This window comes from Hoplias malabaricus, chromosome 4 (genome assembly GCF_029633855.1).
Source record: "Hoplias malabaricus isolate fHopMal1 chromosome 4, fHopMal1.hap1, whole genome shotgun sequence".
NCBI classification, from domain to species: Eukaryota; Metazoa; Chordata; class Actinopteri; order Characiformes; family Erythrinidae; genus Hoplias; species Hoplias malabaricus.
The window spans coordinates 25,503,970-25,518,413 of record NC_089803.1 but is presented as its reverse complement, the minus strand read 5'-3'; the positions used below and the strand labels follow the sequence as shown (position 1 = coordinate 25,518,413).

Sequence of the window (14,444 nt, the reverse complement as noted above, 5' to 3'; positions counted from 1 at the left end):
TGGATCTGTGTGTGTGTGTTTCTAGCATCTTTTGTGTGTTTTTTGTGGGGTTTTCTTTCATCATCCCACGTTTCTACAGGATTATGGGTTTTCCTTGTAATTTCCTCCTGCTCATTCTCTCCTGAATAATATACTGTACTTCAGCATTAACCTCCATGTTTGTTCTTCATTTATGTGAGATGAGCTGCATATGAGATAAATGTCATGCTATTTGTAGTATGGTTGACATGGTTACTGTTGTATTTTTATTTTTAGAACTGCACATTGGATACTATTCTCTGCTTACAGTGATGTCAGATAATCTTAGTCCACTAGTACTAATGATCCTGCTTTTCATTCCATGTGAATATACATCCCTTCATCTTCAGTAAGCACATCCACACAGGGCACCAGTCCATTACAGGGCATCGCATACTCATCCAGTCATACACACACCTGAGGACAGTTTCACAAAGAATGTGAACATGTGCTCTTAGGTTGTGGGAGGCAATTCGAGCACCCTGAGGTAACTCATGCACACAAAGATTACATTTTTTTATTATTATTATTATATTATAAGAACAAAACCTGAATAAAAGTTTAAGAGTAGATTTTAAAAAATATTTAACATGAATTTTTTAGTATATTGTATGCCCTACTTGAGCTGATTGTGTTAAAGCCTCTGATGAATCATTCTGATATACCAGACAGTGAAATCTTCAGGTAAACATAAACGTTAGAGATTTAGAAAAAAAAATATATAGAGAAAATTATTTAATAAATATGTGAAGGAGTGTGAAAATTCTAATTTTCTGTTTGAGCTTGTGTTCTAAATCTATTATCACTACCAGATCTTTAAGTGGTCTAAGGATTCTGGACATCTCTCTAATCATGTCAGGAGCGAGGGGCGGATTGAGGGAGGCGGACGCACTCGCTAAAACACAGCTTTTTAATAAAGGAAAACAACAAAACAGAGACCTTAACAAAACGAAAACAAACAGGGAGCTAACCAGGCTAAACTAAACAAGGGGAGCTAAACAGGGCAAACGGGACTGACAGACTAAAGAGAAAACGAAGGAACGAGAGAGGAAAAGAAACTACGACACGAAACAACGACTAGGGAAACAAACACGGAGAAACTGTGGAGACAGACGGACAGACTCGAAAACACGACCGACTAGACATGAGAAAAGTGAAATGAGAAATGTACGACAAACAGGACGTGACACAAGAGGGCTTAAATACAGACACAAACGAGACACACCTGGACAGATAACGAGGACGGGCTGACACATGACATGGACGAGGAGGCGGGACGAGGGCGGAGACAAGGATATAAACAAAACATAGCCATGTGCGAATAAAGCACATGGCGGGGACAACAGACTGACAGGACGAAGGCGTGACAGATGCCCCCCCCCCAAGAACGCGCAACTCCCGGGCGCGTACTCCTAAACCCCCCAGGAGCTGGCACTGGAGAGGGCACGGAAAAACAAGACGGACAACAAACCAACGGGTGACAGGACTCAGGACAGGACGGGAACAGACACAGGAGCTGGGGACACGACAGGTGACTGGACATTGGACGGATACGGGAACTGGACGTGAGACAAGACAGAGGGTTGAAACAGGGACTGGACAGGACTGACAGGGGACTGGACAGGAGACAAGACAGAGGGTTGAAACAGAGACAAGACAGGTGACTGGACATTGGACGGATACGAAGACTGGACATGACTAACAGAGGACTGAACCGGGGGTTGAAACATAGACTGAACAGGGCTGACAGGGGACTGGACAGGACTCACGGGAGACGGGACTTGAGACAAGACAGGGGGTTGAAACGGAGATTGGATTGGAGAGAAGACAGGGGACTGAACGCTGGACGGATATGGAGACTGGACGTGACTAACAGGGGACTGAACATGAGACAAGATAGGGGGTTGAAACATAGACTGGACAGGGCTGACAGGGGACTGGACAGGACTCACAGGAGACTGGACTGGACTTGGTAGGGGAACAGGGACCAAGACGTTTACGGGGACAGACATGAATACAGTAACAGGTACAGGGACAGAGACAAAGGCTGACACGGGTACTGGGACAAGGACAGAGACGGGAACCATGACAGGGACAGACAAGGGAACCAAAATAACAGGGGGGTGCCCAGGACTGGCTAATGTCTGTGGGGTAGTCTGAGGAACCAGCCTGGGCACAGTTCTGGGGATCGGCCCTGAAGTCCTTCGGGCCGACCTACGGACATGGACAGGGGAGGCCGTAGCCACAGTCACCGGGACAGGAGAGGCCGTAGCCACAGTCACGGGGACAGGAGCGGCGGGTGCCGCCGTAGTCTCGGACACAGGAGCGGCGGGTGCCGCCGTAGTCTCGGACACAGGAGCGGCGGGCGCCGCCGCAGTCACGGACACAGGAGCGGCGGGCGCCGCCGCAGTCACGGACACAGGAGCGGCGGGCGCCGCCGCAGTCTCGGACACAGGAGCGGCGGGCGCCGCCGCAGTCTCGGACACAGGAGCGGCGGGCGCCGCCGTAGTCTCGGACACAGGAGCGGCGGGTGCCGCCGCCATCACGGACACTGGAGCGGCGGGTGCCGCCATCACGGACACTGGAGCGGCGGGTGCCGCCATCACGGACACTGGAGCGGCGGGTGCCGCCATCACGGGGACTGGAGCGGCGGGTGCCGCCATCACGGGGACTGGAGCGGCGGGTGCCGCCATCACGGGGACTGGAGCGGCGGGTGCCGCCATCACGGGGACTGGAGCGGCGGGTGCCGCCATCACGGGGACTGGAGCGGCGGGTGCCGCCATCACCGACACAGGAAGCCCCGCAGCAACGTCCACGGGGGCAGGGGAACCTGCGACGTCTTCCTCGGAGGCAGGGGAACCTGCGACGTCGTCCTCGGAGGCAGGGGAACCTGCGACGTCGTCCTCGGAGGCAGGGGAACCTGCGACGTCGTCCTCGGAGGCAGGAGAGGCGCGCGTCGCGCTCACGAAGACAGGGGTTTGTGCTGCTCGCCTGGCTCGCGCTGGAGCTGTAAAGGGTTTAGGGGGTTTCACAGGCGCACCCATTAGATCACCTCGAGGTGCGCCCCTGTTAGCCTCAGACCTCAGAGGTACGGAGGTGAGGCTAACAGCCCCTACCCTTAACGCCCCCCCCAAAAATTTCCCCGGACCTGAGGGGGTAATCCTCCAGCGAGGGGGGGACTCCAGCACGCTTCTTACGCCGACTCTTTCGACTCGCGCTGGCGTAATCACTCGATTCACGAGCTGCCTCCTCCTGTAGGCGTTGATTAACGCTGGCGTGTATCTGCCGGAGCCGACTACTCCATATTGCAGCCCTGTCGAACATATTTGCTGTGCTAGCTGCGTCCTGGTGGTCGTACATTCTGTCAGGAGCGAGGGGCGGATTGAGGGAGGCGGACGCACTCGCTAAAACACAGCTTTTTAATAAAGGAAAACAACAAAACAGAGACCTTAACAAAACGAAAACAAACAGGGAGCTAACCAGGCTAAACTAAACAAGGGGAGCTAAACAGGGCAAACGGGACTGACAGACTAAAGAGAAAACGAAGGAACGAGAGAGGAAAAGAAACTACGACACGAAACAACGACTAGGGAAACAAACACGGAGAAACTGTGGAGACAGACGGACAGACTCGAAAACACGACCGACTAGACATGAGAAAAGTGAAATGAGAAATGTACGACAAACAGGACGTGACACAAGAGGGCTTAAATACAGACACAAACGAGACACACCTGGACAGATAACGAGGACGGGCTGACACATGACACGGACGAGGAGGCGGGACGAGGGCGGAGACAAGGATATAAACAAAACATAGCCATGTGCGAATAAAGCACATGGCGGGGACAACAGACTGACAGGACGAAGGCGTGACAAATCAGTGAATTCAGCTGCATTAACATGCACCAATTATGAAAACAGGTGTTCGAATGTGTTTGCACAGTTTCATTAATCTCCACAGAAAAACATTGCCGGTAAATGACGGTTTTCTGGAACAGTTGCACATAAGATCCTAAAGCATGGGCTAGAGAGGTATAAAGCCCCTCAACACTTAACTGTGGAGCAGTGGGACTGTGTTCTCCGCAGTGATGAAGCACCATATAAAACCTCTGAGATGAGCTGAAGTGGCGTTTGTCACTGATGTTTCTGTGGCTGAAAGCTATAAAATCCTTACAATAATGTTCCAGCATTTAGTGTACAGCCATACCAGAGGAGTAGGGACAGTCACTGCAACAAAATTGGGACAAACTACTTTTTAAAGCTCTGGATTTCAGAAGAAATGTTGGATGTTCATGTGTTCCCAAATATATAATATACACTGTGTAGCCTACGTGTTGTGGAGTTACTGCCAATGGCTGTTAGCTTCTATTGTACATGTGGTTTGTGCTAGTAGGTCTGGGCTTTCTCTTGTAAGCACAGGGACACTTCACATTTAACCAAACATGAGTCACACAGCACTATTCCTTTTATTCCATTTCTTCATTCCCATCATTTCTCTTCCTTCGTGTAGCTGCTATGTCCAAGCCTGCTTTCAAATAATACAATTTCACCAACATCCCAAAGGTTCAGTGAAGTGGAAGTTGGAGAATTTCTCATCATAACGATCAAAATGGCTCAGAAATGCAGCTTCGTTTTTTTTTTATTATTATTAATATTGTCATCTGTTATTATGTGATCATAATATGGACCTGATTTCTCCTTTCTCTCTTGTCTTGCTCTCTCTCTCTCTCTCTCTCAGGAGGATGAGCTTCATGGTGATGGCACTAATGGCAGAGATCAGTCTGAGATCCGGAAGTCTCTCGCTCAGAAACTCAAGAAGTTGCCATGGAAACCTGAGGTAAGGGCACACAATTGCTCTTTACTATTGTTATGAATTTAGCACTGGGATGATCACCACTATCTGTGTGTGTGTGTGTGTGTGTGTGTGTGTGTGTGTGTGTTTTATACTAAATTTTTTAAATACTAAATGAAATACAGTATAATTGCATTTGGTTAGTTTCACGCTGCAGTCGCTAAATTTACCAAGCTGCACACATGGGCATGTTGAATGGTCACAATTTTTGTGTTCTTTATGACTGGTTTGTCTGTATGATTTAAAATGTTTCACAGATGTCTGGCCAAAAGTATTCTGTAGTTGATGCCATGCCCATATTAGGAATTCTGGTGGATGTTATAAAAGAAACCAATGGCATTTTAGAGAATCTCCTCCAGTGTTAAACAAAACTGTTTAAAACATGACAAGTTTTACCAAATTGCCTCTCTTCCTCTGGTCTTCACTGCACCTACTGAAGTAGGAAGTAGCTAAGAGGTCAAAAGATGAATTTTGCTACATGCTACTGAAATTTCTGTACAATAAATAGATATCAGCCTTGACAAACTATCACAAACATGCCAGTAAACGTTGTCTAGTTTTGTGGCCAAGTGCTGTAGTAGAGGCGTACAGTTTGAGTAGCTAGTGATGTAATACTCTTTCAGTTTATATTAGGCTTACTTTGTGCAACATAATTTCAGTGGTAACAGACTTGTAGCATGGATGTAGCATTGTTTTGAATGAAAAAAGAAAAAAGAACAGGGCACAAAACATATTGAGTCTGGAACAGCTGCGACCGCTGCATGTTCAGGAAATGCTCTGTGCACCTGAGCAGGGGTGGAGTGTTTACATATGTGAAAACAGACCTAACTAAAGTTGAAATGTCTGCACCAAACAAGGCTGATGTGAAAACACTCTCATTCTCTAATTCAGCAAAGAAAGCTGACTTATCCATGAGCTCACGCTCACAGCTCTGGGCCAGAACTCTGGGTCAGAGCTTTGAGCAGAACACACACTGAGAGCTGCCGTATTAGTGGATTAGCTGAGCTCAGGCTCATGGCCGTGTGGATCCAGTGAGCCTTTGAGGCTGCTGGGCTCCAGCATTTCTATGGCTGCCTTAGTCTGAGTAAAATATCTAGGCCTGGATCAGTTGCCTCAGGTTTCTGTTTCATTGGCTGCTGATTGCCCACTTCATTGGCCGTGTGCTTTCTGAAAACCTATTTCAGACAGAGATATGTCATTTTAGTGCTGTGAAATTACCTTTCTAATCATTGTTGCCTAGCCGCGGCTGACTCATTTAAAATAATGTGAATCAAGCCTGTCTAGTAATTTTTTGTGAATTTGCAAAGCATGGCGGCAAATCAGCTACTAGATTTCCAGAATCATGACTGACAGCTAAGCTTGCTGTGCCACATTTGCTACAGGTTAGTGATAGAAACACACCTGCTATAAACAGTGCGCGTGAAAGTACTTTTATTCCTTTAATGGAGTCATGTTAATGGAATAAGATATGACTTTCCTTTTTTTAATTGTTGTTATTTTTGCATGATCGTGCACAGCCTTGTATTTGTAATCCTTATCCTGCATTACGCAACGGTGCCTCAAAGCTGAAAGTTTGAAGGCAGCATACACTTAATCCATTAAATACAGACTGGTGCTCCATCAGAAGTCAGTGCTTTTTTTTCATTTGGTTAGCAGAGTATTTATTTGTAGATGTTTTTGGCCCTTTAGCGCTTGTATCTTCTCAGCATGTGAAGTATGTGAAATCCTCAATGTTCCCCTTAAAATATATGCAGATGGTTAACCAGTTATATTCAGTCGAGCAATTGGACCGCTTTTTTTGGAGTAAAGACCCAACTCTGATTTTAAAAATCTTTGTTGGTCTGAATGTAAATGAATCCTCACAGGAATGTTCAAACATCTAATATAAAGGTTTTCTCATGAGAGTAGAGGCAGGGACTGCAGGAGATAAAAGAAAATCTTTTACATTTTATTCCACAAAAAGCATTGGATGAGCACATATTACAAGCTATGTACAGTGTTCTGAACTGATTCTACAAGAGACTCATTTTGCTGCAATGTCTGTTCTGGGTACAGTTCAAGGTTTTGAGACTAAGACCTTTTGATTGCTGGCTCACTTCTGCTCCAAAGGCTAGAAGCCAGACTTGACTTGTTAATGTGGTTTCTGGCAGCGTGTGCCCTGCTGTAATCTATACAAATGGATAAATGTATAGGCAAAAATCAGGTTTCCAGATAGCTGCTGTTATGTTATTTCTTTTAGCTGTTCCATGTACCTTGGTCTCTGGGCCCATGTCCATATTTTCACCATGAGGGACTGGGAGAGTAAATCATGTTGAAGAACAGCTGAAGAGTTGGTGTGGTGATTAGGGTGGTGGTTTTGCATGTGTGTGTGTTTGTGTGGATGGGTTTGTATTAAAGGGCCTTGGGGCTGAGCGATGGAGATCAGGCACACCACAGCCAGAATGCCAGCATCTGCCAAATGTCATTATACTGTAATGAGCCACTGCTGGAGAGGTGCAGCGCTGCCGGGCCACTTCTGCAGAGAATTACCACATGCTCACCGCTTCACAGTCAAGCAAACTTCACTTTCTCACCAACAAAATGTTGGTGTTTATACTGAGTTGATGCTGGTTCTCTTGTACTAGTGAACCTTTTAAATACAGATCCCCATTTCCATGCGTTTTAAATCCAGTTATCTGGGTGTGGAGGTTCCCTAATCCGTAAACAGGTACAAACCAAATGGCAGGACATGCTCTTGTTTAGCAAATATTGTTTCTTTCATTGAGGCCATTTCTAAATATCCAGGAACAATATCTTTTAGCTTTAAATGGCAGAAAATTGACTTGACGTGGTGATGCCTGGCAACACAACTAGCTACATGCCAGTGGAAATGGGGCAATGATAAAGCCAGAGCAGAGCACTATTAACATACACATCACATGTTGTAAAGTGACCCACACATTAAAAGGCATTCTCTAAATAAAAATGGGTAATAAACAGCATAGATAAATGTTGTTTGTTATCAAAAGATTGGTGATATCTCAGCCCAAGAGACCTCTAGGATAGCCTTGCCTTTCCCCTCATTATTCATCAATTACTCATCTACATTTGTTATCTGATATAACAATCTGATCATTGCTCTATTCCTCCAAGAGTGTTGAGCTGCCAAGTAGTGTTGCATTGGTTGCAGCTTGAAAAGAAATGGTGGCTGGCCATCAGCCTCCCAGCTTGGTATCCTTGAAACATTGCTCCCATGGCTCAGAGTTTGGCACCAGTGTTATTATAGGTCCCCAGCAAACCTTGCCATTCATCTCTATACTAGCACTCTGTCATGACCAGGCTTTCTTCCTGAGTCACTTAGGATTTCTAGAAGTTGGCTTTTGATAATTATTCATTGATTCGTTGAATTTCATTCAAAAAAGTAAAGACGTCTTGACCTCAAAACTGAAATGTGTCCTGAGAAACGTGTTACGCATCATAATTCCTGTTTGTTATGTGTCACATCTCATAACTCAATATTATTGTGTTTTTTTTTTTTTTTAATGGTATTCTGCTTCCACACTACTGGCCCAAAACTCTTTGTCTGAGATTCAGATCCCCTGTCGCCTGCTTTTGTCCTTGAGGTCCAGTCTGTGACAGTGGTGAGGACGTTTTGACAGCTGCATTGACCGCTGACCCCAGCAGCCCATGGGTGAACAGATGACCAGGCACAGACTGGACTCTCACTCTGTTATTTATAGCAGAGAGTGATTGGCAGGTTAAAGCTCTGGAGAGGCTGGAGCGAGTCTTATCGAGGCCATTCAGCACAATCTCTCATTTAGACATCACCATTCATCCCATTCACATCGGACGCCAGTCAAAGAGGAGTTATTATGAGTTTTTATAAGTCCTTTATTAATGCTGCATGAAGACAGGGACAGTGAGGTGTACTGGGTGGTGTTTAAATGCTTGGGAAGAGTTATATATGCGTGTTGTAATGGTTTGACGACTGATTAAAAGCTGGTTTTACTGTTTCTTGATTCAGACATCTCTCTCTTTCTCTCTGTCTCACCATACATGGAAAATGCACAATGATATGGCTTGTTCCTTTCATCCCATCTTCTTTCTTGCTTTCTTTCTTTCTTTCAGTCTGTCTCTATATCTCTTCTGCTGAATTAAGAGCCAGTGTAGTGCAGCAGTTATTCAGAGAATACCTCATTAGATCATCAAGGTGAGTGTGAGGGATACTGCAGCTCTCTGCTGGGCACTGAATACTGTGTGTGAAGGTGAAAAGCGATGCACAGGTGAGAGCCGGCGTGTGTTTAACAGCTATAAATCGGTCTCATCATCTGGAGCACATTGTCTCCATCGTCTCATCTTCGGGAGCTCATTGTCTCAGCGGCGATGCAGGGTTTATAATGGTGAGGGATGCTTGTTAAAATGCAGTGGTTGTTTGTCCCCGGAGAGCAGACATGCATTAGATGCCCACAGATGTGTGATTGTGGAACACATCACGTCACACACACCCATCCCATGGAGGATTATCAGTGACAAATGCTGCGACGGCTTGTCATCCTGAAGAGTGGCGGCCCATTTGTCTGTGTCACCTGGCAACCTGTTTTTAGACGAGGTGATTTCATCATGGCGTGTGGGCGGCAATGCGTGGGACAGGTGGCTGATGTATCGGAGCTGTGGGGGAGCTCTAATGCTATAGACGTGCTGCTGAGCTGTAGGACCCATACATACATCCTCAACAGAAGAGTAAAGTCAAGGTCATTGCTGTGTTATTTTTTTAACCCATGTTTATTTGTGCAGCGATTCAATACTGTTAGAAAAAGACTGAATGTGGATGGTCTGTCATGTTTAATACCACACTGAAAGGCCCAGTATGGCATGTTTTACTGGATAGCTGTCTGCACATGTTCTGACATGTCATCTAGTTCATCATATACTGTCTTTTTGGAAATCGCCTCCTGATGATCTTTTATTATTATTTTTTCTGTTCTTTCTTTTACTGTTTAAATACTTTTAAATGTAACTTGACTCATCTTCTGGAAAGACATTCAAGCCCAGAACACAAGTTTAAGACACATTACAACATGCCTTAAAGGACTCTTTTTGTCTCTTTCTTTATGCTTTCAAGTGTCAACTCCACTGTATTCATAGGTATTACTATGATTTCAGTTTTGGGAGGGCATTGTGATTATATGGGTGTGTAACACCAAAAATGTTGCTTTTCCTAAGTATGTAAAGCTGTGTGTACTTAAATTTTGAGGGAGGTGTGGGGGATAGCGTTCAAATTTTTGTAGATGCCCAAGTAAATAATACATTTTTTATTTTGATTTTATAATGAATATTTATGTGACTCTCTCTCTCTCTCTCACTCACTGTCATGCTCTCCCTCACTTTCACTGACTCTCTCTCTCTCTCTCTGTGTATCTCATTATTTCTCTCTCTGTCTCTCATTATTTCTCTCTCTCTCTCTCCCTCTGTCACATTGGTATTTTTTCATAGATTTCTGTGCAATCTCACAGAGGGCATACCTTAAGGTACACGCAGGATGGTCCAGTCTAGCTGCAGTTGCAACATTTTTCTTAAAGATGTTGACCCAGTGGGGCGGCACGGTGGTGCAGCAGGTAGTGACTGTCTGTGAGGAGTTGGTTTGTTCTCCCCGTGTCCGCGTGGGTTTCCTCCGGGTGCTTCGGTTTCCTCCCACAGTCCAAAAACACACGTTGGTAGGTGGATTGGCGATCGATTGGTGTGTGTGAGTGTGTGTTGCCCTGTGAAGGACTGGTGCCCCCTCCAGGGTGTATTCCTGCCTTGCACCCAATGATTCCAAATAGGCTCTGGACCCACCACGACCCTGAACTGGATAAGCGGTTACAGATAATCAATGAATGAATGTTGACCCAGTGCCAAATTTAAAAACAAAGCAGCAACAATAAACAAGAAATCAAAAAGGACACAGGTGAAAAGGATATGAAGGGAGGAATAAATGCAGCGAGTGTCAATGTGGTGTGTGTACCGCATGTGTGTAGAAGTTTAAAACCAATGAGAAAGCAGTGCATGAAAATCATGAAAGCTCAGAAACTTTATTTATTTATTTAGTTCTCCATTGGCTGGGCAGATGGTTCCTGTGGGTGAGTAATGTCCACGCCAGCCTACACAAAGACTCACCCCCTGGTAGAAAAATATGAATATCACATTTTAATTAGTACTATAAACTAAAGCCTCCTCCTAATCCTGTTATCAGATTCACGAGGCTGTGAGGGGTTAGAATAACCTGATGTGAAAATAGTGCACATCTCTCTCTATAAAGGTTTGGTTGGACCTAAAAAATTTTGGAGCTTAGATTAAATATATATATATATATATATTAATGCTCAAGGTACTGAGGTCGCTTAATTAGTTCTGGAAAACATATGACACACCATCTTACCCCAGACATACTGGAGTGATTCCTCTTCTATAAGAGAGTCTGGTCCTTTTTTCATGTCTGTTATGATGATGCTTGTAGACATCTCTTTGCAAGGTGCACCACACACACACACACACACACACAAACACTCTTGTGTGCAAGTGCTACATTTGGAGCTCTGTGAGGCTAAATATAGAGCCTACATCTGGTGAGAGTGTATGTGCGTGTGTGTGCATTAGTCCCCTGACAAATGGCAATGGAAGATGTTCTCTGAGAACCTAGTTCCACCAGCTTCACTCAAAATACCTGCCACATGTTGAAGAAAAAACCAAGCAACCAGCAGAAAGACACTAAAATGTGTACTCTGTACGTCCCTGTAGTTCTGTAGCTATATATAGCAGTAAACATTAATCCAGGTTTGTTCTGTCAAGGTCTGCTGTAAAATACACACAATGTTAATCTAATATTATAAAACAAACTCCAGCACTAGCCTGTCCCTGAAGGACACTGACCAGTGAGAGGCACTGCAGCAATTAATTCAGTTAATATACTCCAGGCACAACATAAAATATATTAATTCCCATTTTGCAAAAGTGCAAAGTTTTAATATAAATATTAGATATTAGAGTAACATTTTATGAATAGGTGGGACCTCTTTTGCTGATGTACATTATGGTGAGGTTATAGTGAGGTCAGGAGAATACAGTTGCAATTTTGGGGAGAGGAGTGGAGGGCGGGGGGCTTGTGAACCCCTGTAGCTCAGACCTGAAATTGAGGACAGATACCTTATGACAAGCATAGTGATGTTCATGGACAGTGTTCCATTTCATTTCATATTTTTGTAAGAAGATGAATACAGGGGGTTTAGAAATTTCTGAAAATATACTGTAGTTCAGCACATGCTTCAAATGTGATTCTTTATGATGAAAAATCTGTTGTTGTATGTGGCACTTTTAAGATTTTTTTAAACTGCTACTTTTGAGCAATTTTAAAATTGGCCAAAAAATGATGGTTGATATATTTAGAACAAACATACATTTTACTCAGCCATAATTCTTTTTTAATTTATAGAATTATATTTCTGGCGTCTTTCTTAAATACAGACTGGTTTTAGATGTGTAACTTTCCATTGTGGATCATGGCTATTGTGTCTGCATCACAGTGTGGTATGAAATAGAACTAAATTGGCCCACTTACACACTGGCTGCATGCTGAGGGAAAGTGTGTGTGTGTGTGTGTGCGCGTGTGTGTGTGTGTGCGTGTGTGCGCGTGTGTGTGTGTGTGTGTGTGTGTGTGTGTGTGTATGTGGCCTGCAGGTGGAATGACTTTGGCTTCTCTTCTGCAGGAGAACATTATGGTCATTAGGAGCTGACATGTCTTCAAAGCATCGCTTTACACAACAACAAACATTCTCTCTTTCTCTTTCTCTCTCATTCTCACTCTCACTTGCTCATTCATTCTCTCTCTCTCTCTCTCTCTCTCTCTCTCTCTCTCACTTACAGACACACACACACACACACAGACTATAAAAATAGCCACAGTTAGACTAAACCATACATAACCTCATCCCCACTGCCAGCCGAGCAACAATGAATGTAAGGCGTAAGGGATGTGCAGAGATGATTAGAATGTGTGTGTATGTGTGATAAGTTGTAGTAACTACAGTAAAGTCAATCTCAACTTTGAGAAAATTTGACAGCTTTCAAATGTGCAATACCAAGAGGATCACCAGAACTCACCATCACATAATCAGAACTTACAGCTTTTATCTTTGAGAGACGGGAGAACATCAAGCTCCACTCTTTCTTGAGATCTGAGAAAACCTACGGGTGTTTCTGTCCATCCTTCCACTGTGAGAATGCGGCTCAGCACTAAGGACGTGTAGTTGTCAAGGAGCTTTGACTGTGAAGAAACAGTAACAAAGAACAACACTTGAACAAGAACACTGAAACATGACAGTTCCTAAAGTTTCATGGGCTAATGAGTAAACAGGATTGTCTGGACTGTGAGAAACAGAAGATGCAAACAGTTCAGTCAAAGAAGTTGTTTGCATCTTCTGTTGCTATTTACTCATTACAATGAACAGTGCTCCGGTTTTCTAGAACAAGTTTTTTTTACTACACAGTAAATTCTCCAGTGTTAAATCAACACTGTTAGTGTTAAATTAAGACTGTTAGTGTAATAATGTAAAACTCTCAGTCTTAAGTTAACACTAATAGTGTTGATTTAACACTGGAGAATTTGCTGTGTAGTGTTCTAATGTTTGTTTGTTTTGTATATATGGGCTAATGAGTAAACAGGGATGTCAGTACATACAATTGTTTGTATTGTGACTGAATTTTGACTGGATTTTGGAGGTGAGGAAAAATACGCGCCTTTACAAAGTAGGTTTTATATAAAGAAATGAAGATGTGATTAAAACAGAGATGGACACTAAGCACCGAACTAGTTTTATTTATATTTGATTGCTTAGGAATTTAAATGAAGGTAGACCTCTAACCGTTGCATTCTATAAAATACATCCAGGCATTTACCTGAATAAAACCTTTGTAGTTTGAAAGATAAAAAACCCCTGTAAGGAGTCTATGAAACTACAGCTCATAAGCTACTATTTTGACAGTGTGTATTTATAGATGTCCAATATCAGTGTTAATCTGCGTGACCTACTTCAGTCACTACTTGCAGCAATAAAACTCAGACAGGAAAGTGTTCATAGTGGCACGGACAGTTAGATTGGTACAGTTATCATTGCATGGTCATTTGTATGAAACCCAAAGAAAACAGAAGGAATTTTCCCTGACAAAATCAGCAAAATGGCTTTTTGTAATGTGATCTTTACAAGCTCCATAACACCCTACGTGTCTGTTCATCATTGCTGTGAACATTTAATAGCACTCAGTCGCAAAAACGTTATTAAGGTCATATACTAATGTTAGGGGATTAGATTTGGATCGCAAACTACACTCCAGCTCATCAAAATGGTATTAAACCGAGCTCAAACTTTATGCTGGGAAGATTTTAACCAGTGTAGTCAGTGCATTGGGCATGGGTACCTTAGGCACATGTGCTGTAGAGATTTTTGTTTCAGTGATTTTTTTTTTGTACAGAGCCTATACAAGCTTTGCATGTGTAATTCAATCTTGTGTTAGCAGTGGGAACACCTGTATTATAAATGGTGTCTAAAATCTTTAGACA

General features: G+C 43.7%; 1 protein-coding gene across 1 annotated transcript in view; it reads left to right on the top strand.

Annotated features, from left to right (window-relative positions):
* Positions 1-14,444, top strand: part of b4galnt4a (beta-1,4-N-acetyl-galactosaminyl transferase 4a) — a 170,375-nt gene that overhangs the window by 90,000 nt on the left and 65,931 nt on the right. The window contains exon 3 of the mRNA XM_066668549.1: positions 4,760-4,858. Within this exon, the coding sequence (XP_066524646.1) occupies positions 4,760-4,858 (99 nt within the window). The remainder of the gene's footprint in view (positions 1-4,759; positions 4,859-14,444) is intronic.